This window comes from Lissotriton helveticus, chromosome 9 (genome assembly GCF_964261635.1).
Source record: "Lissotriton helveticus chromosome 9, aLisHel1.1, whole genome shotgun sequence".
In the NCBI taxonomy this organism is placed as follows: Eukaryota; Metazoa; Chordata; class Amphibia; order Caudata; family Salamandridae; genus Lissotriton; species Lissotriton helveticus.
The window spans coordinates 941,184,523-941,212,250 of record NC_136070.1 but is presented as its reverse complement, the minus strand read 5'-3'; the positions used below and the strand labels follow the sequence as shown (position 1 = coordinate 941,212,250).

Genomic DNA, 27,728 nt, shown 5'->3' with positions numbered 1-27,728 from the left:
TCATTCAAGAGTTGGGCAATGAGTGAGCTCCACACCTCCGAGTTAGTCCGGAGCAAATCGCCAGGGACGCCATCCGGGCCTGCCGCCTTATTAGGCACAAGGCACCTGATCGCTACTTCAACCTCTTTGGGTGCAAAAGTGTAAACTAGATCTGTGTTAGCTACCGGCACACTGTGTCTGGGACCCCTATTCTGGCCAGAAGCCCCTAGCGGATTAGAATAGAGTTTAGCAAAATGAGCCAACCAGGCCTCCCCTGTGATATTGCATGTCAACAGTGAGTCGACCGGCCTATCCCTTCCTCTGAGCAAGGCCCAGAAACCCCTTGAGTCCTTATTGGAAGAGGCGTCCATCAGATCTTTCCAAAAGTTTGTTTCATGGGTATCCTTTGCCACTGCTTGAGCTTTTTTATAGTTTTTACTTAGCTCAATATATTCTTTAATATGCTGTTCTGTCACTCTCATCTCTGACTATCTCGTGTGGAACCCTTAAGGTGGTAGAAACATACAACCACTATCAAGGGCTTCCCTACCGGTTTTTGACCACTAAAAATAACAAAAATTTCGAAACCGATTGATTTCTGTTTTTGTATGTACTACTCGCGTTAGATACAAACCATACATATCAATATGACATGAATTATCTTCATTTCTAAAGGGAACCACTTCCACATACCAAGGTAATATGTACACATGTAATATGTAATAGAGATACCGGAATTATGATCAGGCCTTCGTTTCTAATAACACACTGAGCAGGAATGATGTTGGAGATGGTATAAAATTCTTTGTTCTATCACTCAACCTAGTATTGAAGAAAAGAAATGTGACTAATATGTGCGATCCCAGAAGCGTCGTAGCATTCGTCTAGCATTATATTAAGGAAATCTACTATAGAACTGTGCATGGTCGGTGCATGATCTGTGCATGATCTGTGCAGGTCACCACTTGCCACGCACCACCACCTCAAAAACGTAATACATGATTAGAACGAGATATTCTGTGTTCAGGTTTTTTCCCCTTTTTTCCACAGAACATACTGCTGAATTTTACTCATGTTATAATATGGTTTGATTTTGTCGCCTTGTCCCCACATGACACACACCATGTGTTTTTTTTTGCGTCTTGCGTCGCTGCATTACTATGATGATTAATACAAATAGCAGCTCACCACGACACAGATCTCTTTGATCACACTCACTATGCAGTATATGTCACACTCGGTTATTCACTTTAATATAGATACACATTCTGCCCTTCTTTCTGCACCACCTTGGGTCCACAATTTTTAATTATTTTCCCTTCAGTCTTTCTCCTCCCTAGCACATCCCCCCACTCTGGTCTTATTTCTCACTTGCCCACACGCACCCTTCTGTCCTCACTCCTTTATCACCATATAAAAAACAGTTTCTGACTTTACTTTATTTCCCCAGCCCTGAAGAGTCACGGGTCTACCCCGTTTTTGACGAAACACGTGTCGGCTGGTTTCCATGTATAACAAATATTGTCACTGGATATAATAAATAAGGAAAGGAACAACTAAAGTGAAGTTTTGATCTTATCCTTCCATCAAAAGACACATCACCAACTGTTGAATAGACTTAGGTTGTGTGCGCTTGACCTTGCACACAGACTTATAGAAGGCGGAGCTCCTCTCCCCCTTCTTTTTCAGAGAATAGGGTTATCTATGATCGAGCAGCACCAACAACTACCAACTACACTAATTACCCTATACCTACTATCTGTTGAGCGCCGTGCTATTTCTGAACATTACAATAACCCTACGTCGAACTTTGAGACCAAGAATAAGTGCCGGCGGATGATGTCCTGAGGTCTCTTGCTGACCTCGAACTGTGGTTCGATCACCTTGACAATTGACTTGAATTTCTATATTCCGGGGGTTGTGGGGTCAGTAGCGGGTCCTTTTCCTCCTCTGTGTTTCTTCTTGTAGTTTAGTTAGATGGGAGGGCGACAGGCACACTGCAAGTTTGGGTGGTTTCCTGGTGTTACGCAGGGGTGCAGGGTGGGGGGTATTGTAACGGGTTGTTGTTGGGGGGGGTTTGGGAGTTTTGTTGGGGACAGTTTGTTTCATTTTGCAAGGCAACATTTATCTATTCTTCTTGAAAGAGGTGCTGTATTCTACCAGGGGTTGGATCTTCTTCCTTTCCGGGATGGGGGGTAGGGAGCTGAATTTGATGAGTTGGAATGTGAATGGTTTGGGGGAATCGGATAAAACGTAGTGTTGTGTTGCAGCTGTTGAAACGTCTCTCTCCAGATATAGTTCTCCTTCAGGAGACGCACTTGATTGGCAACACCTGTCGTGCTATGAACAGGAGGGGGTACCGTCTGGTTGTGCATGCTGGGTTCTCCTCTGGCTCCAGGGGGGTGGGTATCCTGATTAAGAATTCTCTCCCACTTGAAATAGACACCACTATACTCGATGACAGAGGGCGGTATGCAGCCCTCACGGGTAGGTCGGAGGGCCGGACCATTTCCTTGGTCTCTGTATATGTTCCGCCAGGTCTTCAGTCAACCACCTTTGCAGACCTGGGACCGGTTCTTCTGGCTCTTCCGGAGGGATAATTGCTTATTGGTGGGGATTTCAATGCGGTTGTCTCTGGTCTTATGGATCGGCACCCACCCAGGGACCTTGGGGGTGCGCAAAATTGGCTATCTGATTTCCTAGACACCCTGGGCTTGGTCGATTGTTGGAGATTGTTACACCCAACGCAGCGCCAATACACTTTCCTTTCCGGTGCACACGGCAGCCTCTCCATGATTGACTATTTCTTGGTACCGGCGGGGCAGGCCCTCTCTGTCGCTGAGGTTAAGCATTTGGCCCGCGGTATCTCCGATCACTCTCCGTTATGGCTTAGAATGGAGCTGGGCTCCGAAACTGAGGGTCGTGTGGCCCCGATTAACCCCTGGTATTTTCGAGACCCCAGAACTCGCACAGCCGTGGTGAAATCTATCGATCAGTATTTTTTGGAGAATGAGGGCTCGGTTTCCTCGGCTGTGTCTCTCTGGGAGGCCTTTAAGACGGTTCTTAGAAAAAAAAAAAAAGATTGGAGGACGATTTCTTGCGTGTATGTATATATATATATATATATATATATATAATCCCAAAAACAGTCCACTCCAATCTGGCTAGACAGAAGACCAGCACACCATACCATCAGTTTCCAAAGTTTGTTTAATTCAAGCCCCTACCCCACAACAGATGCGTTTCGCCAGAAGGCTTCGTCAGTGTTCACCAGTGATAAAAATGCAAAACGCCATTTAAAGCCGACTCGTCATGGAAATCAATGACGGTTTCTCATTTTCAAGATACATAGCGTGGCGGCCATCTTATAATGTGCAAAATTCGCAGAAATGTATACATTCCATGGCGTTATAAGTACATAAAGTGCTCAGTGCAACTTAAAAACATTAGGTAAGCAATGAATTAATATCTCTATAGTGCATGCATACTTGAGTTTCGTCAAACACATTTATACTCTTCTTATTGCAGTGTGGGTGTAGTATTGATCTCATGGTATTGAGATAACAATGTTTACACCTACAGGAAATTCTCCTGAATTGAATTTATGCCCTGGATGGGCTATTACTTCCCTGCCGAATCAGTATACTTGATTTCGCCCTGGATGGGCATAAACCAAAGGAAGAGTATATAGATGGGAGAGTGTGTATGAGAGTGCGTAACAGCAAGGCCTGTTTCAGAAATGTGGAGATAGTATGGTGTTACACAGTATCTAGTTGTTATTCCAGATGTACCCACATTTCCTCATTATTGTTCAAACCCCAGGGAATTGTGGTTTTTAGCCCGATGATGTATTTGGACTCCAAATTACGAAGTCTTTTTTCTCTATCACCACCCCTTTCACTGCGTTCCACCTGATCAATACAATAAAAGCTTAACAGGTCCCTGTCGCTTTTGTGGAACTCAGCAAAGTGTCTCGCTACAGGGTACGCCTTATCCCTGTTCACTATTGCCCGTAGATGTTCGAGGATCCGCAGTTTTGTAGGCTTGATAGTGCTGCCTATATAGCGTTTCCCACAGGGACAAGTGAGGCAGTAGATTGTGTACTCAGAATTACAATTGAGTAGTTTAATAAATCTCTCGGGTTCATTTTCATCAGTTTTCCCTGGGTAAGTTTTTATTATCTTGCTATTTTTACAGGCCTTGCATGCTCGGCATGGAAAGAACCCTTTAGATTTTGATATTTGGACAGACTTCCTATTGTTTGACAAAAAATGGCTCTGGACAAGATGGTCCCCCAGAGATTGACTCCGTTTGTATGTTAAAATGGGTCTTTCTGGAAGGACTTTGCTCATTATTTGATCTGTTTTGAGGATATGCCAGTTCTTTTGGAAAATTTGCATTATCCTACCTGATTTGGAATTAAATGTGGTAATCATTCTCGGATTATCCTCATTTTTCGACACCTCTTTGGTCATTAATAGTTGGTCCCTTTGGATCTTTTTGGATTTCTCTTCTGCACTTGTTAGTACGTTCCGAGAGTATCCACTGATCTGGAACCTTGTTTTAGCTTCTTCCTTTGCCCGAGCGTACTCCTCCTCATCCGAGCAGTTTCTTTTCAGGCGAAGGAATTCACCATAAGGTATGCTCCCAATGAGACATTTGGGATGCTGGCTCGCTGCATGTAAAACAGCATTCCCAGCCGTCGGTTTTCTATATAACTTGGTCTGTATCTTCCCATTGTCTACATAAACCATCAGGTCCAGGTAACATACACTAGTGTTACTTATTTCACAGGTGAATTTTAGGTTCCAGATGTTGTTGTTCAGTGCGGCAATATATTCCTCAGCCGAGGATCTACTGCCGCGCCAGACCACAAACAGGTCATCTATGTATCTTGTCCATAGAAGAATATTGTCAGTCCAATGGTCGTTGGCCTCCCCCCAAGCCTCGTGCTTCTCCCACCAGCCGACAAAGAGATTTGCGTAGCTGGGAGAGAAGCACGAGCCCATAGATGTTCCTCTGACCGGTCTATACAATTGGCCTGCAAACAAAAATATGTTATTGTTAAGGCAGAAAGTTGTTAATTGTATTAGCATTTCATTATGGTCCCGATATTGCCCGTGTTTTCGATCAAGGAACCATTTTACTGCAGCAATACCGTTCTCATGGGCAATACAGGTGTATAGGTTGACAACGTCCAGAGTTATTAATAGAAAACCAGGTTCCCAAGCAATGTTGTCTATTAATCGAAGGAAGTCCTGTGTATCCCTCACATAGGAAGGAAGTTCTTTGACAATTGGTGCAATATATCCATCGATGAATCTTGAGGCATTTTCCAGCAAACTGCCAATCGCCGAGACGATCGGCCTTCCTGGAGGTCTCTTTGGGTCCTTATGTACTTTTGGCAAATGGTAAAATGTTGGAAGGACAGGTGAATCACATTGTAAATACAACAGTTCGTCCATGCTTAGCATCCCTTTCTCCCTCCAAATTGCCAATAATTTGTTTAAGTCCAAAATGCTTTTGTTGTATTCCTGCCTGCTAATTGTTGTATAGCAGTCTTTATCCCTCAGTTGTTTCAGGGCCTCCTCCTGATAGTTCTCTTTAGAAAAAATAACGATGTTTCCACCCTTATCGGAGGGTTTGATTTCAATAGTTTCATCACTGCTTAAAGATTTTATTGCTTCCCATTCTTTTCTAGTTATATTTGAATTTTTCACATCCAGTTTTCTTTTGCCAGTTTTTCAAGGTCCATAAGCACAGCATCATTGAAAACATCAATTGCATCGTATTGTGTTTTAGGAAGTTTCCTCGATTTCTTTTTCATTTTGCTTGGATCTCTTATTTGTTTCCCTGCAGTAGATGAAGTTTGTGCGTCCATGTCTTGGCCATTCATCATGTTTTGGGCAGTATCATTCAGTATCTCCACAAATTGGGTAAGTGTGACAAAAAGTGTGAAAAAAATATATATATCTCCTTCCTTATACATCTATACCTTCCATGTACCTACATATCTTTATATTTATTTCTTTACTTCTAATATAGCATATCCAATGTACTACCCTAGATCTCACCCTATGCCTCTCTCAATATATCCTCTACCCCCACTCTCGGACTCATTCCAAATGTAATTCTAGTACTCTCTCCAATGCAACATTCTATGTCTCAACCTATACTTCTAAATACTTCTTCTACCCTCTACTCTCTGACTGATCCCAAACCCCATTCTACTACTATGAACCCCAAAATTACCTTTCTAGACTCTTCAGTCCTCTACTACTTTTTGCATCATCTCATACCTCTTCTACTATTCAGATCTCTGAAACAAGCCTTTTTAAATCCTTCCCCCTGACTCTTCTCCCCACTACCCCTTTACTCATCCCAAACCTCCTCCTACTGCTATGAGCTCCAGAAAAACACGCTCTAGACCCTTCCCTCTTCTATCCCTCCACTATCCTTCTCAATCCAACTAACTGACCGACCTGTCCACTGCTTAAATTAATTTCATATTTCCTTATACTAAATCTCCACTAATCCTCTTTGGGTTCCGCAGTAGCGTGCTACCTGCCAAAAAGCACTTCAACGCCTCATCAAGGGTATCAAGTGCTATATAAATATAAACCCTTCCCTCTTTTATCCCTTTTCAATCCAAATAACAAACTCACAGGTCCACCGCTCACATTCATTTCATATCTCCCTGTATTAATTCACCACTGTAGAATTGTGTGAGGTAGTCTAGTGGTTGGGGGGCGGAGTTAAGGGAGGAGCAGGAACGGGAGGAGCCGGGGGACAGGAACCGGGCAGTTAGAGTAGGGACAAGGTAGGAACATGAAGTCGATAATAAAGGCTCCAGTTAAGGCATGACTAGTGTCTGTGATTATTTGTAGTGAGACACTACAACTGGCGACGAGGGTGGAATGTTGAATCCACCGCCTGCAGCCCCTAAGTAAACACCTGTCCCCAGGCAGCGTGAAAGAAACGCCGCCGAGTGAAGCCCAGCTGAGAAGAGGAGCCGATCGCGCTAAAGCGCATCTCACGCTGGAAGCGTGTGCCCCGGGTGAGTGGCGCGATTGCAGAGATCGGGAGCCCACTCCGACCCTGTGTGGCGCTCAAAAACTGAGCAAGAAGTGCCCCAGAACAGCGAACGTCGTCTGGGAGGTGCCGCTGTCAAGCGCTGCTGAGAGCGCAGAGATCGGGGCTTGTGCATTCCCCGACGGCGGAAAACCTCACGCCCGATGCGTGAGTTGTGGCCGGTGGTCGGAAAGAAGCGCGAAAACCTGCAGAGCAAGGCGGGAGCCCACCCCAACCTCACCTGGTGGCACCAGTGACTAAGAAAAGGTATCCTGACCTGCACTGTTGCCTGAAGTTGCTGCCAGTGAGTCCAGAGCAAGCTGGGACTGACTGAAGAGAGAGAGAGAAGGCCTCGTGTGTCTGCAGGGACGGCGGCCATCTTAGAGTCAGGCACTTCTCAGGACAAACCCCATGATTGTTGTAGAGCGGCCATTTTGAATTCAGGCACACAGTAATAAACAAGCATTGACGAGAGCAAACAAACAAGCATTGGCGAGAAGAGACAAACAAGCATTGACGAGAGCAAACAAACAAGCATTGGCGAGAAGAGACAAACAAGCATTGACGAGAGCAAATAAGCATTGGAGAGCAAATAAACAAGCATTGGCAAGAAGGAACAAACAAGCATTGGCGAGAGCAAATAACCAAACATTGGCGAGAAGAGACAAACAAGCATTGACGAGAGCAAACAAGCATTGACGAGAGCAAATAAACAAGCATTGGCAAGAAGGAACAAACAAGCATTGGCGAGAGCAAATAAACAAGCTTTGGCGAGAAGAAACAAACAAGATTTGATAAGAGCAAATAAACAAGCAGTGACGAATAGAAGGAATAAACAAGCACTGGTAAGGACAAATAACGCAAACACAAGAGTCAACACAAAACAAACACGAGCGAGTGCAAGAGGTGCAACAAGGAAACAAGCACGAGTGAACGCAAGAGACTGACATCGAGCAAGCACAAACACCTGCATGAGATGCAGTAAGCAAACGAGTGTAGGTAAATACGAGCAATAGGTAAAGGTGATCGTGAACACATACCGAAGAGCGCAAAAGGGAGAAGAGCTGCAGGACAGAATCGCATGAGATTCAGAAGAAGGCAAGACTGCGGACGGTCCCAGAAACAAGCACAACATACACTGAGGTGACTGAAGGATTTGCACTAGCGTGAAGGGAACGCCCGAACGAACAAAGATCATCAACGTCCCAGCAAATGACCAGACCGAAGGCCTCGACTAAAGAGGATCAGCTAAGAAGACGAAAAGCCGAGTGTACAGCCCGTGCCCTGCGAACATAATCGATCAGAATCCTCCTCTCATGGCGGGGGAAGGAGTAGCACAACGGCGCAACCCTTGCATCAAAGAACCACCTCCAGCGGTGCAGTATGATACTTGGAGTCTGTGTCTTGAACGGAACAAATGGCTGGCAACATTGGGTGACTTCCTGGACGCCAATGGTGAACAAAGAGAGAGAAAATGTCTAATACTACTCCTCCATCTGGTGGGTCCTGAGGGCCGATGCCCAATCAGAACATTCTCCAAAAAAGACACAAAAATCTATGAAAGACTCCAAGAGAAGCTATCTGCCCATCTCTCCGCACAAGCAGATGTGGATCATGACCGCATCGTCTTCAACACAGCACGGCAGGAACCAGGCGAACCATTGCCAACCTTCATCAGTCGGCTGCAAAACCTGGTACAAGGCTGCCATTTCAACACCTTCACGAATGAGGATGCAGTTCGACTCCGGATAATTGAAGGCTGCGCAAACCCCGCAACAAAGCGCAAGATCCTGCGAGGGCATTGGTCGTTAGAAGAAACCATTAGGAAGGCTGAACTTGGAATGCACATCAAGGCAAGAGACAGATCAAAGGACCTGGCTCTGGAGGCAAATTGTCAAGATGCCTGGACAGATGAAACCCAGAAAACAAACAAAACGAAAAGGAGAGAGAGGGAAAGCAGACCAGTGAAAAGACAAAGTGACAAGAGAAGTGACAAGGTGTACTCCGAGTCAACCAGTCAAAGGACAACCCCAAAGAGTTCTTCACACTCAAGGTGTCATTCAAAGTCTGACGAGGAGGGAGCGTCAAGTGAGACAGATCGCACTCCTGGACAAGATGGCAACCTGCACAACAGGAGGGTAAGGAAGACAAACTATAGAAGAAGAGATCAAAATGGTCAACACTGGAAATCGGCGCACTCGGAACACTCTTCGTCAAGTTGTGAAGATGAGTCCGAGGAAATATCCAGCAGGAGAACACATCATGCCCGTATCATAGATGTCCGAGCACCAGACAAAGGGGAAGAAGAAATAGGTCGCATAAGACGAACTGATCCTCCCCAACAACGAACAGGAAAAGACCAACGCATCAATGGCACCTGTGACAACGAAGAAACTGAGAAGAAGTTGTTGACATCGTGTGAGAAGGGCAAAGATGAAAAACCTCGAGATCAAACACAAAGAACAAGCGCGTGGTTGTCGAACAACCTCTCAAATAAAACAACACCAAAGACAAGTCGACAAAGGCGCCAGGAGGAGGGTTTTGAAGACAACCCTGAGTTAAAGAACAACGTGTCACGGCCTACTCATTTCAGAAATCCATCACTCGATACACTCTCAAAGGAACATCTCAAAGAGAATATGGCTAGGAACTCCCCTGATTCAGAGTGCGCGTCTGTCCGATCCTGGAAGTCGACAGAGGACCTCTGACTCAGAAAGCATGTCCGTCCAATCCCTTGAGTCGACTGAGTCAGGGTCCCGACAACAGCCATGGCGTCAACCACACGAACACACCATGGAGCCAAAGGACATTTCCCCCGTCAAGAGCAACATATCCCACACTAAGGTCTCTGAAAACTCAGTTATTTCACAAGACAACCTGACATGTCAGTCGCAGATATCTCCAGACATAGATCATACACCGTCACCCCTGAAGGGGTCCGCGAGGCTGACTCGAAGAGCCTACACAAGGAAAACAGAGATAGTGGACCTTAGTCACCGGAGGGGAAGTGGCCAGCCAGTCACTCCGCAAGGAAAGCCGGACGTGTCAGTAGAGAGAGATCATCATCGGATGAGAGAGAAACATGCCTATGCACAGATAGCCCAAGAATTAGCCAGACATCCCGAGGCCGCAAATGAGTTACCGAACCACACCAAGACAATCTCTCCAGATAGCACCGTACTGTCTGGTATACATGACCCTGAACTGGAGGGCCGTGTCGCCCTCGACCGGACAAGACAAAAGGAAGTAAAAGTAGAGACGGGTGCTTGGAAGAGAACAAGAACATTATCTACTCATGAAAGAGATCGAGTATCTGTTCCAACAGCAGTTACACCACAAGAAGGAAACATAATGACTGCGGAATGTGAGAATAAACAGTTCACACGCAACGTAGTCAAGGATACCCTGATTAAGACAACGGAAAGATTGACTAAAGCCAAGCCCACCACTGATTCGACACTACTGAGGCTTGAAGAACAGGCTGTCTGCCGACCCGTGTGGTGGATTGAAGAATTGCGAACACTGTGGAAATTAAGCCCATTTTGTTAAGAAAGAGGGAGATGTAGAATTGTGTGAGGTAGTGTAGTGGTTGGGGGGCGGAGTTAAGGGAGGAGCAGGAACGGGAGGAGCCGGGGGACAGGAACCGGGCAGTTAGAGTAGGGACAAGGTAGGAACATGAAGTCGACAATAAAGGCTCCAGTTAAGGCATGACTAGTGTCTGTGATTATTTGTAGTGAGACACTACAACCACTAATCCTCTTTGGGTTCCGTAGTAGTGTGCTACTCGCCCAAAAAAAGTCAGGATTATTAAGCGCTATATAAATGCAATTACATTTACAATTACTACTAAACTCCAGCGGTTTGCACATGAAAGGTAAGAGAGACTTTCATTTTTTTATTTAAAAGCAGAAAACTAAATACGATGTGAAATAGGCACCCTGTCAAACAACCCCGGTCTTCACATGGTCGACCTCTGATCCAACAGCCTTGAGGAGGCACAACAATCGATGCCATTTGTGAATTCAATCCCCACCCCTGCTAAGCATCGCATCACCCACACGCCTTCTCCTTGCGTTCGGCGAATAGTACATTGTGCCACACAAGGCAGCTGAAAATTCACCTGATGGTTATTACAATCTGCACAAATAACTAAACTCGTAGCTCTCTGGTTAACATCAGAACCAGTGGGCACTGTTTCCTATTTTGCAAGAATTGTGCTGGCTTGATGTTAAACCAATTCTTAGATTAAAAACTTGATTTGAAGGAGCTTTTTTCATCACACAGTGACAAAGCCAGTAGATCAGGCTTTATTACAATGAAAAGCTTCAGTGAGATGCGTGTAAAGATGTGCATTGCAAGAAGATGTATACGGCTTAGATCTGAAGAGGGTAATTTAATTTGCTGGTAGTACTAAGAGAGGCGACAAAAGATAGAGTAACCAGCTGGTCTGAGAATGTACAGTGCACTCTGGTAGGAGTGTGATGAGTTACCTACTCTTATCAGGAGGCTGCTGAACTTTTACTACGACACTTACTACAAAGAAAACACAAGAATGTCACACTTTTAGCCAGTGGCGTAGCTAGACATTTTTCTACCTGTGGCAGCCTCTGCAGTGGCCACCCCGCAGTGGGCGTATGTAAGAACGAGGGTGCTGGCGATTCCTGTGGCGGCAGCCTCGCGACGGCCGCTGCTAAGAGCAGGGTGGGGGATTTCCTGTGGCGGCCACCTAGGGACGGGCACAGATGAGAGAAGGGTTGCTGGCCTTTCCTGTGGGAGCCGCGACGCCTGCAGCTAAGAGGGGTGGAGGCCCCCACCTTGCTAAGCCATTGCTTTTAGCACGACAGAACCAACACTTGTATGTATGCATACATTGGTATTTATATAGACTCAACTTAGCTAAACGTGACAAAGGGTGTTGGGAGGCTATCTATAATATCATATAGATCAAGTGGGAAGTGCACAAATGTATTTCACATTCTATGTCATAGTTTAATCAATTCATTGCAACATTAACTATTAAGCTATGACCTCTCAATACTAGTGACAAAAAGACTCAAAGGAGTTCCGCAAGCAGCGGAGTGCAGTGCGAAGTGCTGTTCGAGCGGATTTAGAAATTCTACCCGAGCGGCATCTCGCGCTCACCAACTTACCTTTGGCGAATGCGAGCGAGGAAACAACTCCACTTCATGAGTTTTTTGCATTCCGCAAGCTCCACAAATGGAGCGGAGTTCACCACCCAGGCCTACTCAATACGCCTGACCTTTTACCAACCAACCAGAAATAGACGCTCCGCACACCTCGCACTCGCACAGACACCACATATCCGCCTCTGCCGAAGGATGCTCTTTCTCCCACCTCGCCGACAAAGCGTGGAACACCATCCCCCTCCACCTCTGCACCGCACCCTCGCTGGCCCACTTCAGGAAGGGACTCAAGACCTGGCTCTTCGACTGATCCCATCAGCACAGTGAAGGATGTCCCCCGGGGTGCTTAGCTGTGTTCTACAAGTACGAAATGATTGCTTGATTGAATACTAACATTCAATACAAGGCTAACAGTCACTACCCTAGTGGCCATAATCAAGTCTTGTTTCTACCTTTGAAAGTCAATGTCAACCTAATCCGATCACTGTCATAGTAGAATTCCAAATCTCAGATTAAAAAACAACCTGCATGCCTTATTGTCGACTTGTAACTGGATTTGGCGTTGGTAATATATTAAAATGTTCTAAATCTCAATGCCTACAATTTGCTGTCCCCCACTTCATCCTGTGACATTACATTATGGTTTCTGTCAACTGGACCCCTAATACACACTGCTCGGCAATGCTTCTATACTTTGAATCAGAATTCAGCACCCCATCTTCAGTGGCTTTCTTTGCTGCCACGGAACAGTATGGATAATTCACAGCAGAGAAGAGATAGTCTTTATGAGGAGGGATACTGTGGGTTTAATGGGATACAAGCTGCACTTTTTTAGGTCGAGCCTAGAGCCAGCCCGCATGCACTGCTCTGCAAGACCTGTGTGCTTGTGGAGTAGTGAATTAAAGCCCCGCCCACATTTTCCATTGGCTTGTGTCATTGTCCGTCCTAAATGCTGTCTTCTGATTCGAAAATAGGCTTGTTAGTCCTTCCTTAGTACCACCTTGTCTTCTTTTGTAACCTCCCATGGCGACTGGCCCCTTTACTTTGGTTGTTACACGGTACCTGTTATTTTGTCTTTAAGCACTATTTTCTCTGTTGAGTTTCTCTAACTGCAGGCAAAACGTGCCAACCGCGCCATCCCTCCCATTGTTCGTGCCTTTCTAACCCCCTCCTCCCGTTGTCCGTGCCTTCCGTGGCCGGGTCTCTCAGTATGGAGTTACTATCTGGTGCCCAGTCAGATGACACTTCCCTAAATTACACAGTGACACAAGCACCCTGTGTAAAACCAGCAGTGTAATATCACAATGCTTACATTCTTAGAAATACAGATCTGCTTTTTGTGGCAATGCCTTTGCCTTACTATTGTTTGTCACAGATGGAGGGTGTATTTGCGTTTTATTTTGGGGTGGTATAATGGGGATGACTGTTGGGTGACTCTGCCCGTAGTTTCGTGATCAGTACACGTGATTAGTGTCATCATGATTCTGTGGACTTTTTGTTTCTGCCTTTGCTGTAATGCCATCTGCAGGGCAGGTTTGGAGTTTGCCATGTCCTGGATCAAGTGGGGCATCTGCATAAGCCCGTGACTGTATGAGGTGCAATCATTTCGCCATATTTTGTACAGTGTTCCTTCATGTTTTTCCCCCTTTTTAGCAGCTCTACTTTCTCCCTCTACTGTCCCTTTCTGGCCTCAATGAGTCCACTATGTATTTTATCCTTTGGTAATTTTTTTTATTTATCTAAATGTCTCTATGTAGTCTCTATGGGAGAATGTGAATCTGAATTTTTATAGTAACTCTTTTGCACTAGCTGTTCTAGTGACGGTGTGCTTCAGTTCCACTTGCCCAATTGGAGCATTAATTTACATGTTTGTGTGATGTACAAAATATGCATGGAACGGTAACTCCTGATGCGGTGGATGGTTTGTGGCATGGAACAGACTTTGCTGTAATGGACAATATGTCTGTCTCAGGCAGACTTCAAACTTCAGATCATACGGTCTGGCCGTGGCACTCGTGTGAATGATGAAAGGGAGCATTGCACCGTATTACTCCATTAGCGTAAATCACCAGACAGCACTCAAGAGATTCAGGAAAAGTGAAGAGCTGTGTTGGAAGTCTTTTCAGTGCTCAGCATTCTTTATGTGGAAAGCAGCTCAAATTCAAGGCATCATGAAATAGGATAGGGGTTCTCCTTTGCGATGTTAATAGAAGTGCCAATAGGCGCAGTGAGACAACCCTAAAGGGTCTGAGAGAACTACGTAAATAACCATCTATCGCCTGAAGCTGATAATTGGAGGACGATAATGTGGTTTTCGGTTGTCTTGGTGTTTCTCCAGTTCATCTCCAGGCATCTGCAGGTGCGTTTGGCTTCCCTGGAGAGTGGTGGTGAACCAGGTGTCTTTCCTGGGGCATTGTCTGTCGGGGTTGCGCAGCGGGAGAGCTCGTCTGCGCAGTCGGAGGTGTGGAGTTCTCTGGCTGCGTCGTTTGCGTCGGGTGCCCAGGTGTGGTTGTCTCAGGTGAGGGTGGAGTTAAGTTGTTCGTCGCTAACCTTGCTACAGTTCCTTCGTGGGGGGCTTGGGGCTGGTTTGGGTGCCTTGGGTTTGTTGATGGTGAAGTGTACGCAGTGGTGGTCGGTCCATGGCGGCTTTGTGTGTGGCTGAATTGGACACGGTTTCCTGCTGTAAAGATGGGGTCGAGGGTGTGTCCTGCTCTTTGGGTTGGTGTGTTGACGAGTTGTTTAAGTTTGATACAGTTGAGGTTGTGACAAAGGATAGTGGAGTTGGGGTCGCTGGGGTTGTCAAGGTGGAAGTTCAGGTCTCCAATAAGTATGTAGTTTCTGAGGCGATGGCGTGCGGTGCGATGAAGTCAAAGATGGTGGTGGCGAAGGGTGTTCTGGGGCCGGGGGGTCTGTAGACGAGGGTTCCTTGGAGTGTGGCTTTGCGGGTGGTCTGGATCTGGAAGTGCAGGTGTTCGGCAGAGGGGAAGGTTTCGCTGGAGGTGGTGAAGCAGAGGGTGCTCTTGTGGGCGATGGCAAGGCACCCTCCTGGGTGGTTGGGGCAGTCGTTCCTCTGGATCTTGTATCCATCTGGGATGGCGGTGCTGATGTCAGGGCGGAGGATGCGTTGGTCCAGGTTTTTGTGAAGAAGGCGATGTTGGGTGAGAGTCGAGTAGGTTCCAGATTTCCATGGTGTGTTTGTGTACTGAGCGTACGTTGAGAAGGATGCATTTTAGTGTGTTGCTGGTGCTAGCCTCGGCAGTGTTGGAGGCCGAGGTAGTGGTGAGTGTCTGGTGGCAGTGGAGGCAGGAGAATGGCCATGGGTCGTTTTTGGTGAGGCCTGTTGGCATTCTCTAAGTTTTCCAGGGCTGTGTGCGAGGAGGGTGGTGGTGTCATAGCGATGGGTAGTGGGAGGTCCAGAGTTCCTGGCGCTGGCCACAGTCGGGTCGCGGACGGGCTTGCCTTTGGCAAGCCCGCTGTGTGTGTCCTCTGCACGTAGGGGAGGTGGGAGAGAGGAGAGACAGAGGCGGGAGTGAGGGAATTCCATGGGTGGGGGAATTCCCAGGGAAAATTCAGGGGGGGAGGGGCAGCAACGGCAAAAGAAACAGGCAGGCATGAGAAAATAAAAACAGTGGTGGAATTAGAGCAAGACACAGATGGGCACAATAACAGTGGCACAACAGGGAAAATCTAAGAAAAAAAATGGCTGAGAAAGGTTACGGTGGTTGCAGGCAGTCTGGTCCCAGTTGGAGCGGGCAGCAGGCGCAGGAGCGGGCAGCAGCCTCAAACCTCCCAAGGAGGAGGTCGGGGTCTGGAGGCAAGGGACAGCACAGCAGAGCTGCGGGGAGAGAGTGGACCTAGACCGAGGGTCGGAGATCTTACCCATACACATTTCCTCAATACCAAAGCCTGATTGCATGCTAAAAGTTAGTAATAAATATGTGTGAATAAGGATGCATGGACATCTGAAGGATTTTGCCACTCTCTTAAAAGTCAGAAGTCTGTTTTAAGTCATAGGATGAAACCTAGTATGTCTAGATTTTTCTTTGTCAAGTGGCCCTATATTTTAAGGCAGAGGCATGGACGTCATTAGGGGTTGCCAGGTGTCACAGCTCTGACTCCTCGCTTGCTCACTGCAACCCCTGCCTCTGCTATCCCTCGCCTCAGAGGTGGCAAAATCAGTGTCAAGAAGGCAGGGGAGACGTTGTCCTCTTCGTTTATAGCTCATTAGGTCGAGCCCGGGCAGCGCATGCGCTACTCTGCGAGGCATGCTGTATTGGAGTATTAAATTAAAGCCCCGTCCACTCTCAACCCATATTTGTCATTGGCTTGTGTCATTGCCCTTCGCAAATGTTGGCTTCTGATTCGTTAATAGGCTTGTTAGTCCCTCCTTTGTACCCCCTTGTCTTAATTTGAAACCTCCCATGAGGACTGGCCCTTTAACTTCAGTTGTTACATGGTACGTCTTTTTTAGTCTGTGAGAACTATTTTCTTTAAGGAGTTTCTCCTAGTGCAGGCACAACATGCTTTCCTGCAACATTCAGCACGCCATGCGTGCTTTAACTTCCCGAGTTGCCCGTGACAATGGCAGCCTTTTCTTTGAATAGGACTTGCATTTATAAGAGTTTGAGCTATTAGCATTGTAAATGACAATGCCTTTTCTTTATGTGTTAATTAGCAAAACAGATAAATAAAAAGAGTTGTCATTTACAATGCCAAATGCTTAAACTCACACAAATGTGAGACCTATTGCATTGCAAATGCTTGTTTCAAGGATTGTTACGTTTTAACTGGGACTGTATGAGGCTACTCAGCAAGACTGCTATGGGTTATAAGGCAGTACGTGCAGTTCACAACAAGACTACTATGTCTGTAATACGGCAATTATGGCTTTTCACAACAGGAATGCAATGTTTAATGGGACTGTTGTAACATATCACAGAACAACAGCTTTTATTTAGAGGAGGTTTACCAACATCCTTGCAGATCAGCTATAACTTGAAAGAGCAATATTGGCATTTTTCTAACAAGATGCTATACCTGTAAAAGCACAGCAGAGAGCGAGAGGACAAGTTGGGTGCCATCAGTGTAGGAGATGATGTTGTGGATTCTGAGGATGCCTGCGAGTGGAGTCATGTAGATGTTGAACAGGGTTGGACTGAGGGATGAGCCTTGAGGGATGCCGCAGGGGGTGTGCTTGTGTTAGGTGAAGGGTGGGAGACAGATTGTCTGGGTATGCCCTTTGAGAAAAGATGCCATCCATCTCAGTTTGTCCTCTCTGATTCTGATCTGGCGCAGTCGACCAATGAATGTATGGTGGGAGACGGTGTTGAAAGCTAAGGAGAGGTTGAGCAAGATCAGGGCGGTTGACTATCCTATATCAAATAGAGTGCAAATGTCATCTGTTGCAGTGATAAGGGCAGTCTCCATGCTGTGCTTGGTTCTGAATCCTGATTGGGAAAGATTCAGCAGGTTGTTTCTCTTAGGTGTTTGGTGAGTTGGAGGTTGATGGCCTTTGGCATGAAACGGGAACAGCGAGATGAGGTGGTAGTTCTGAAGCTTGCTAGGGTCTGCAGAGGGTTTCTTGAGGAGTGGTCTGACCTCTGCATTGTTTCCAGGCAACAGGAAAGGTGGCTGTGGTGATTGAGGCATTGAGGATGGTGGGGAGCTCGGCGTTGATCTTGTCTTTTAAGAGGTTGAAAAGATAGTGGGGGCATGGGTTGGTGGCTACTCCTGAGTGGATGGAGTTCATTACAGTAGTTGTGTTCAGTGTACTAAGTTGTTCCCATGCGGTGAGCTGGTGGTTGGCGGGGACGGTGATCAAGGGAGATAGGATGCGGAGGAGGCCAGTGCATTGGGGATCAAAGTTGCTGTATATGGTGGCTATCTTGTTGGCACTGGACTTGATGCAGTGTGTCAGGGCTTTATTTTTGCAGCCTTGAGCTGGCAATGGTAGTTGTTAAGGGTTGACTTTACGATAGCTCGGTGGTGTTGTTTCTGCTGTTGTGGCAACTTCTTTCGAGTTGTTTGCATGTAGGTTATGACATGTTCAGTTCAGGGGTGTGCCAACTGTCTCGTCTGGTGGATCTCTACATTTTGGCTGGCTTGTTGGGAGCAACTTTATCTGCGGCGCTCGTGTTCCAGGCATTGAAGCTCTCTACTGCCTGGTTCAGGCTGGTTGTGGTGTTGGGCTGGGTGATGTTGAGGTCATCGTTCCATTGATGCTGGTTGATCTTGGTCCAGCTGCGGAAGGGGACGCTGTGGCGGTTGAGGATGGTGCAGTGAGTTCAGGGGATAGTGAAGTGTACGATTGAGTGATGGGACCAAGTGAGCTCTGAGTTGTGGTCATATCTAATTATGTTGCTAGACGTGAAGATAGGTACCAGCATGAGTCCTGCTCTGTGTGTGAGGTCAGTGACCAGTTGCTTGAGACCGACGTTGTCCATTCATTCCAGGAGGTCGGTGGAGTTGAAGTTGGTGGGGTCATCCATGAAGACATTGTGTTGGGTATCGTTCATTAGTGGGGTGATGAATTCAGTGATGGCGTCACTGTGACAGGTTCATGGTCCTGGGGGTCTGTAGGGGAGGATGCCTTTGATGGTGGTTTTGTTGTTGGTGCAGAGTTGGAAGTTCATGTGTACCATGATCAGCTTAGTTGCGTCCGTGGTGGTGGTGCAGAGGATTGATTCCTTGTGTACGATGGCAATGCCACCTCTGTGCCTGTTGGCGCAGTCACAGTGCTTCATCTTTTACTCGATAGGTGTTGCAGTGGCTATGTCCGGGGCCAATGTGGGGGTGAGCCAGGTGTCTGTGATGAAGGTAACATTGGGGGCGAGGGTGGAAATGGTGTCCCAAATGTCAATGGTGTATTTGCATAGCAATCTGGCATTGATCAGGAGGCAGCTGAGTTGTTCCAGAGATGTCTTGGCTGCCCGGGAGGGTTAGGCGCTGGCAGTTGTGAAGGCGGTCGGTCTTCGGGTGGAGATGAATCGGCAGCAGCTGGAGGCGAATTGTCCTGCTGTGGAGCGGGGCAATGCGAGGCAGCAGTAGTTGTTGCGTCCGGGGTTCAGGACCCGGAGGTCTGAGGTGGAGTATCTGTGGGAGTGGAAGGACAAGAGTTCAGAGGTCAGAGGCTGCAGCAGTATTCATGCTCTTTTGAGAACTTAAGAGCATAAGAGTTAAATCCAAGTGGGTGTTACGAAGCAGCGGGTTGCAATCTTAGTAGGGGTTTAGGGGAAGTACGTTTATTTGTTGGAAGTTTGCAGCTGCAAGATCCAATCTCTGTTGTTGTTATGGGAAAGATGGATTCACGGTGAGTATGTTGAGGGTTCATTCTCTAACAGGGCTCGGGGAAATGGAAATCAAATCTCTGAGGGTTTTCCACACTTCCTGTGGCAGCAATTACAACAACTTTGGAGTCAGTGAATGAATGGGGCAGAGGACCAAAGACACAGTTGGGATCCTTGAGCATGAGAGTCAGTGCATTGACTATGTTGTTATGGTACCATCTTGCAACATAGTTTGCCAACAGGCTAGCTCTACTTTTCCTATGCTGACGGGGAGAGATCGACTGGAGCCTTGGTATTCAAATGCTTTTGTCCATGACTGTGCACAAATTATTATAAACAAAAAAATCAGACTTAAGGTAATGATATTCCATTGCAAATTAATGTGCTCAATGAAAATATGCCACGCAGCCAAGCGGGGAAAATGAAAATAGTGCTGTGGTGAGTGTTAGATGAGGATTACTGGCAGAGCTGATTATGGTTTCTAGCACTGGTATAGCAGGGTGTGTTGATGTTCAGTGGCAAAAGATTGCATGTTATACCGTACATGAATTGGGTGGATTTTTCAAAGCAGTAAGAAGATGCATTAGTAAGGAAACAGCCATTACAACACAGTCATTACAACGCACTACCATTACAACACAGCTGTTACAACGCAACTGCCTTTACATTGCATGCCATTACAACGCATGCCATCACAACGCATGTCACTACAATGCATGCCATTACAACGCATACCATTACAGCGCATGCCATTACAACCCATTATAAGGTAAGTAATGGGTATTTTATTTGTTTTAGAGTGGGTATGGGTTTTGGGGTACATGGGGATAGTCATTTTACCCCTATACTATCCATCACTTACCCTACTGCTGCACTGACTGGAGTAGGAATAGTAGTTTTTACCCCTACACCAGTGGTTCCCACACTTTTTTTTGACCCATGGCTCCCTTTATCTATCGACTGTTGTCCGCGGCTCCCCATCATGTTGCTTTTTTTTTTTTTTTCGGTGAGGAGGATGTAAGCCCAACCTCTGGAGTACTCCCATTTTTCTTCTCTTTTGGCTGGTGGCTTACCAAGAAATCCAATGAATGTTCAAAAACACTAGGGACATTCTACATCACAGACGGGCTGTGCTAAAGTGGCAGGTACACAAAAACCCAAACAGTAAATAAATAAATGAGCCAGTTAGAGTTGCCACCTGACCGGTTTCAGCACCACCAGTTTTTTGATGTCCCAGCTGATCCAAAGATACATTTTGTATAGCTGTCATAATCTGTATATATTTCAAACGCCATATATAAATTGAGATCTCTTTTAGATGTATTCTAGAGCTGTGTTAATGATCTGTGACTAATAACTGAAGTAAGCACCATCATGCAGTGCTGCTACCTGTTGAGCCCTGTAGCTAACACAGGAGCAGGCCTTGTTCACGAACATTCCCAGTGTGAACAGTCAAACCATCAGCGCTGTGCGCTCTCCTTCGAAGGGACTCATGCGGATTCATGAGTCACACATGTAAGACAATTTTATTATAGACGAGTCAGGTTTATGCACACACGTGTGCCACCACATTCCAAAACTTTAACAGGGTGGTGAATATTTGAAGGAATGAGGGAGCCTAAGCAGGTTGGAGTCTTACATTTTTAAGATAAGCCAACTGACAATGTAGTATTTTGTTTTTATTGGCAGAAAAGATTTCAATTTACACAACATAGTTCTCCAGTAATTCCAAACACCCTCCAAACCTCCAAGAACACTCACAGCTGAATATGATATGATCCCAATGGTTTGTTAGAAAAACATCTCTCATTTCTCAGTCATGCCAGCTGAAGGCTTCTCGGAGCGCTCGTAGGGCCATATGTATCAACATTCCGTTTTGCGATTCCTAAATAGCGATTTTTAAGGAATCGCTATTTAGAAATCGCAAAATGGTATGTATGTAGGAAATCGCTTCTTTTTAGCGATTCCTTAAATTTCCCTAATTGCGATTAGCAAATTGCTAATCGCAATTAAGGAATAATTTCCCATTCATTTCTATGGGCCAGGAGGCCCATAGGAATGCAGGGGAAATTTGCGATTCGCAATTTGCTAATCGCAAATTGCGAATATTTTCAAGGGTGCAGGGGTGTCTCAAGAACACCCTGCTGCACCCCTGAAAATTACATGTGTGTGCATATGGCGCACATGCATGCCCTAAGGGCATGTATGAGCGTCACATGGCACCTTTTGGTGTTTAAAAAAATGCATTTTTAAACGAATTCGCAACTTACCACCAACTAGAAGTTGGTGGTAACTTGCGATTCCTTAATGGCATTTTGAAATGTTTTTCCTTGATACATTGCATTTAAGGAATCGCAAAATTTGCAATTCCTTAAATGCAATCGTAAAATAAGGAATGGCAAATTTAGCGATTCCTTATTTTGCACCAAAAATGTTTCATGCATACCATTTAGCGAAAATGGGTTCGCAAACGCCGGAATTCTGTGAATTTCGGCGTTTGCGAACCCATTTTGCTTTGATACATATGGCCCTTAGTTTCCAAGTGCAACAGAGAAGTAGCTGCAAGGGTTTGGAAGTGTTACCCAGATAGCTCAAATTATGAGAATTATAATGGTTTTCATGAGAATATAAAAAAAAGAATATACAGCACACACGTGTTGTACCTCCCCATTTGCTAAGCACCACCATCATTTAGTTTATATTATTGTTGAGCGGATTATTGTAACAAGGCGGTAGAAAATGGACGTTATCCTTCTGCTGTTAACAGAGCAGGGAGTGAATTAATATTTGTGTATTTCTTTCAGGGATTGAAATTAACAGGTCCGGTGCTCGGTTTCAAAGGAAGGACTGCATGCCGTAAACCTGAGTTAACCGCACGGCGCTCACTCAGATTTGTAAATTAGCACAATACATGATTAGGATATTATTGAGATATGTATTCAGAAGAATGTTTAATTAAAATAAGCAGCTGCGCCCCTCTTCCAAGGCCTATCTCTCCTTCGCATCGGACATTCTTTATTTATACACTTGAGTCACCTTCATTCACAGGCAAGCACATAAACACTGGCACAATTCAAGTAGTAAATAAAATAAAAATTTATAATAAGACACTGAATTAGCACAAAAAGTACAATTTAATAAATTTGATAAAAAGTGTCATGGGATAAATCATTGGACTCGCTGAGGTTACAGACGCCAGACCACGCAGCTCCCGTCCGTCATTATTTTCCTAAACACAGATAGCCGGTAATCTGAACCCGCCCAGACCACGCCTAGCCACGAAGCCACGCTGCTCCGGTCTATCATACATGTCTCCACACAGCCGGTAATATAATCCTGACAAGTTTTCTTTTGAGACGCGAAGACACGGGGCTTCGAACTTTAAAGCCATGCTGCTCCGGTCGGCTGCATAGATCTTATTAAAGCACCCATATAGCGGCCTAGATAGCCATCAACCTGACCACTATCATCTCCGGATAGATATAAATTTTAAAAAAACCTACGTATGCATTAGCACCCGATTAATAGAGGAGTGGTGCTACACCTACTTTCAGATAAAGAAGCCGAGCATTTAGTCTTGAACTGAATCCGAATTGATTCTATCCACTCCCCTTCACATTATTAGAAAATATAAACTCTGTATCAAGATGGTAGTGTCCTGAGGAAGACACCTTCAACGTTTCGAAACGCGTAGACAGGAAACCATCTCTCCACTATACTGCTTTACTGTACAAACAAATAATGGAAATCTGTTAAAAGAACCTTTTTATCATGTTTTATCAATATGTCAATGATTTATCTCATGACACTTTTTATCAAATTTATTAAATTGTACTTTTTGTGCTAATTCAGTGTCTTATTATAAATTTTCATTTTATTTACTACTTGAATTGTGCCAGTGTTTATGTGCTTGCCTGGGTACATTACTTTTCACATATTATTTGCCCTGACCCAGGAACCTTATCCATATCAGGGGGTCCTTGTTTTTATACATATTGTCACCTTCATTCACTGCATGTCTTGAGATACAAATTCAAATTTGCTTTATTCGAGTATTACTCATAAAAGCAGACATACAAACACATAATAAAATGCAATTAAATTACAAAGATCGAATATAACATAAGCACATTGAAAATAAAAGAAAAATACAATACATTTCAGCATACTTCATACAATCACAGGTGCAAAGTTCATTTAGTAAAATCAGGTTTAAAAACAATCCAATATCACTATTAAAAGTCTAAAATTCATAAAATTATTCATCCAAAAAGACACCTCGCGTGGGAACAGAACAGAGAATAGATAATCTAGCAGTCTCTGTTCGAGTAAGCAGAGAGTAGTTACCCTACTAGCAATCTCTGCCTAATTACCCAATTGTCTTGAGATACACATGAAGGACCCGTTGTGGGAGTGAAGAAGTCATTTGCTGTTCTGAAAATGCACAAGAACTTTTAAAAAACAATTTCACATTTATAATGATTCCCCGATTTTTTTAGTAGAAGCCATTGCTACAATCACTGCAGAAAACAGGCCGAAATAACGCTCGGCATTCCTGTCCTGACTGTTTGTGCCTGGCCCTGCAACACCTCACACGCTGGTCCAGACCCATTCATGGCACTGACAAGTGCGGCTTTCAAAACTACCCTGCAAGACATTCCCACTCTGCACATGCCTTTACTGGGGCCCGCAAAGGCACATTTCAAACGTGCAAATACTATGTTTTAGAACTGAGGCGCACTGATAGAACCTGCTACCTTTCCTACATTCTTGAGAAGTGCGCGGCGCCCCAGGCGAGCTCTGGCGGCACACCAGGGTGCCACGGCGCACAGTTTGGGAACCACTGCCCTACACAATCCAAAATGTACTCTACTGTTGCACTCACTGGAGTGGGAATAGTAAGTTTTACCCCTACATAATCCAACTCTTTCCCCACTGTTACCCCAAAAGTATTATGCGTTGTAATGGTAGTTTCTAAAAGTGCATTGTAATGGCATGTGTTGTAAAATCATGCATTTTAATGGAAGTTGCGATGTAAAAACCACTTTGTAAAGGCATGCATTGTAATTGTTTGAGTTGTAACGTCATATATTCATTCATTGGTAAAGTGATGTGTTGGTCCTAATACTTAATTAGCACAGAATACTGCAAGTAAGCACAAAAATAGAGTAAGATATAAGTGTGTGGTCCCAACCCTATCAAGCACTGGCAAAGCCAGTAGGTCTCGCCTTCGGACCTATTGGCTTTACCAGTAGGTTTTAGCCATGCTGCACAGGGATGCTGTGCAGTATCGCTAAATAATTTCTTTTTTAAACCAAAACTTTTTTGACACAGGAGGTTGCGTTATTTAGCAGGTAAGCGCATGGCACATTTTTACATTTACAAAAGGACACAGGCACTTTTTAAATGATTATTCTTAGTTACTGATCCGAGTTGATTTGATAGCTAGGACTCATAAAAAATGGGGGATGCGGGCAGGTGGGAAGAAAAATGGGGGGTCAAAAGAATGTCAGAGGGTCAAAGAAGCACACGGCGAGACAGAGCAACATAGAGACGGTAGTGGAGGCACAGAAGTACATGGTGAGACAGAGCAACATAGAGACAGGGGGGCACAAAAGCACATGCCATTATAGATGAACATGGGGGGTTGGGAGAAACTCACGGCAAGACAGAGCAACAGATGTGAAGGAGAAGCAGACAAGGATAAAATGATAAAAGCAGCAACAAAAAATTGAGAAGTGCAATAAATAGTAATGCGCTGTCTTAGGCGAGCCCTAAAAAGGTAAGAACACTGATCTTTCCAGCACTTTGTGAAATCAGTCTAAATGCCAAGCCAGTTCCAATTGCAAGAAGCTGGAAGCTATGGTCGAGAAAAATTGGCAGAGTTCTGTGTGATTCCAAGCACTGTGATCTCGGGGGGTGCTACAAGCCCCACTAGGGGGGCAGCGACATAACCTGATGCGGGTTCCATTATTGGAGTTGTGGGAGAAGGGAAGTGAGACAGATCAGGAATGCCCTATACCGGGAGAAATATTTATATGTTTCAGGAGGTGTTCTAGGATTGAGGTGCAAGTGTATAACAGTGTTATGTTGTTGGTGCAGAGAAAGAATTAATACAAAATCCATATATAATTGTGAGGATAGATGCTTACAGTAGGCATTTAACTTGGTACAAACTTTATGTTTTAAAGGAGTTGGACATACCTAGATCGAAGTCTGATTGGCCTCCGTTTTCCAGAGCTGAATGTAACTCCGAGCTCTCCCATAGATAGGTTTTGAGGTTTGTCATTGTTTGTCGAATTTCCTGTAGCATGTCCGTGCTGTTGAGATGCTGGCTGGGTCCCTTCAACATGTGGGAGAGGAAGCTCTGCAACATTCTCCCAAAGGACGACGATGGGTCATTGGACAAATCCAGAACCCTGTAGGTGATCCTCTTCTGAAGGGGGAGTAGGTTCCAAAAGGCACTGCTCACAACCATTAAACTGTTACGCACTTTGTCAGTGATGGTGGGAGAATTGCGCTTCTTGCGGGGTGTTGGTAGTGAATTTTGGCTGTCCCCTTCATCCTCGGCACTGCTGAAAGATAGGGAGTCCTGCTCAGGTATTGGTGGGAGGAGGAAGCTATCAGCAGAAATAAGAGATGATTCAGATTTAGATTTCATCAGTTTCCAGGTGACAAGGTGACCCTCTTCAATCCACGTGGCCCTATGACGGGACAGGAAGGAGCCTTTCTCTGGCTCGCCATCCTCAGAGCCTTGTTTTGGGAACCATGGCCCTCTGGCCAGTTCTCCCTGTCCTGTGACCTCAGAATCCATCTCCCCAGAATCACACTGAGCATGGTGGCGCCGAAGAGTTTTCCTCCTCACATTGGCTCGAAGTGGACTCTGTCTGTCTTCTGCTCCTGTTTGGGGTGAAGTATGTGATATGAAAAAGAAGAATTTTGTCAAAAGGAGACACTCACCATGCAGTAAGCAGTTACACCTTCTCAAACTCTTGAATGAAGATCCCCTACAATCCTTACCCGACCTGACCTTGACAACTGATGTAGCCTTGTTAATGTGCCCTGCTACTCAACTTTACTGATGCCTGTCACTAAAGCAAACCTTAAATTGAAAAACCAACTCATGTCTTCCTGCAAATGTGATCCTAATCACCTTTCTAAACTAAGGTAGGGTCCCTCCCCTGACAAGCACCTGACAGGCCTCACCTTCCAAAGTGATGCCCTTCTTTAAATTGTACATTATGTAACTGTCTTAACTAATACTCCTAGTTAAGATTAAAGCAAATTTTATAAATTACATGTTTTCTGCCAACCTGACTTTACCCTACTTGTCAGCCTCAGAAATGTCCTAAACGTAACCCTTAACTCTTTTATAAAGTGAGCCACAATGGCAACCAAAACTCTTCTTCCTAGTATTGAACCCCACCATAACTTGCACCCTCAGTTTATGTTTAGCTTCACCTCTAAATTGACCCCTCAACTTAGAATTAGTTCTCGCCTTAACTCTTATTTTCAACAAATCCCCAACTCTTGCGTTAACTTATCTTCTCAACCTCACACCATCTTACATCTTAGTTTTCATCTTCGCTGAGCACAAGCTTCATTCCAAACTCTTATTTTCAATTTGGAACCAAGTGAAGTTCCTACTTAGTTCCTGACTTAGGGCAAAACCCATTTATACATTACCACATCTTGGGAGTAATGCCCATCATATCTCTTCTTCTCAACTATCCATTTTAACTGATAATCAGACTAGCTCACCTCCTGGATTTAGGATCAACTTTAAAATTCTAACTCACCATCTCAATGTACAGCCAACTCCAACTTAAATTCATATTCTCTTGTTACAATAATACAGTTCACCTCATCAAATGTGGCCCAGCCCCAGTTCTAAATCATCTCTGTGACTTAGGTCCAAGGCACTTACATATTGACAGCTTCAGCAATGTAGGACAACTTCCCATTCTAAGCCAGCTTCCTTACCATAGCACCTGCTAAGTCTTTGCATGGCCGTGAAGGCTAAGTCACACTCCACCAGCTTAACATTGTCTGGGGTTTTCCTGTGTTTTCTACCAATGGGCAATACCTGAGTAAACTAGTTATGCTTCATGATTTCTGCTGATTTTCAAATGCAGTGTCCAGGCTGTGATTGCTAGTGGGTGTGCATAAATTGTCCTTTAATTGCCTGTACCCAGAAAGGGGTAGTCAACTGACCCATCCCGGTAAAGTTAAAGTCTGTGCAATTCAC

General features: G+C 45.1%; 1 protein-coding gene across 4 annotated transcripts in view; it reads right to left on the bottom strand.

Moving 5' to 3' along the window:
* Positions 1–27,728, bottom strand: part of RINL (Ras and Rab interactor like) — a 387,388-nt gene that overhangs the window by 99,512 nt on the left and 260,148 nt on the right. For all 4 annotated transcript variants that reach the window (XM_078661180.1, XM_078661182.1, XM_078661181.1 and 1 more), the window contains one exon: positions 25,685–26,380. In XM_078661180.1, coding sequence (XP_078517306.1) covers positions 25,685–26,380 — 696 coding nt within the window. The remainder of the gene's footprint in view (positions 1–25,684; positions 26,381–27,728) is intronic.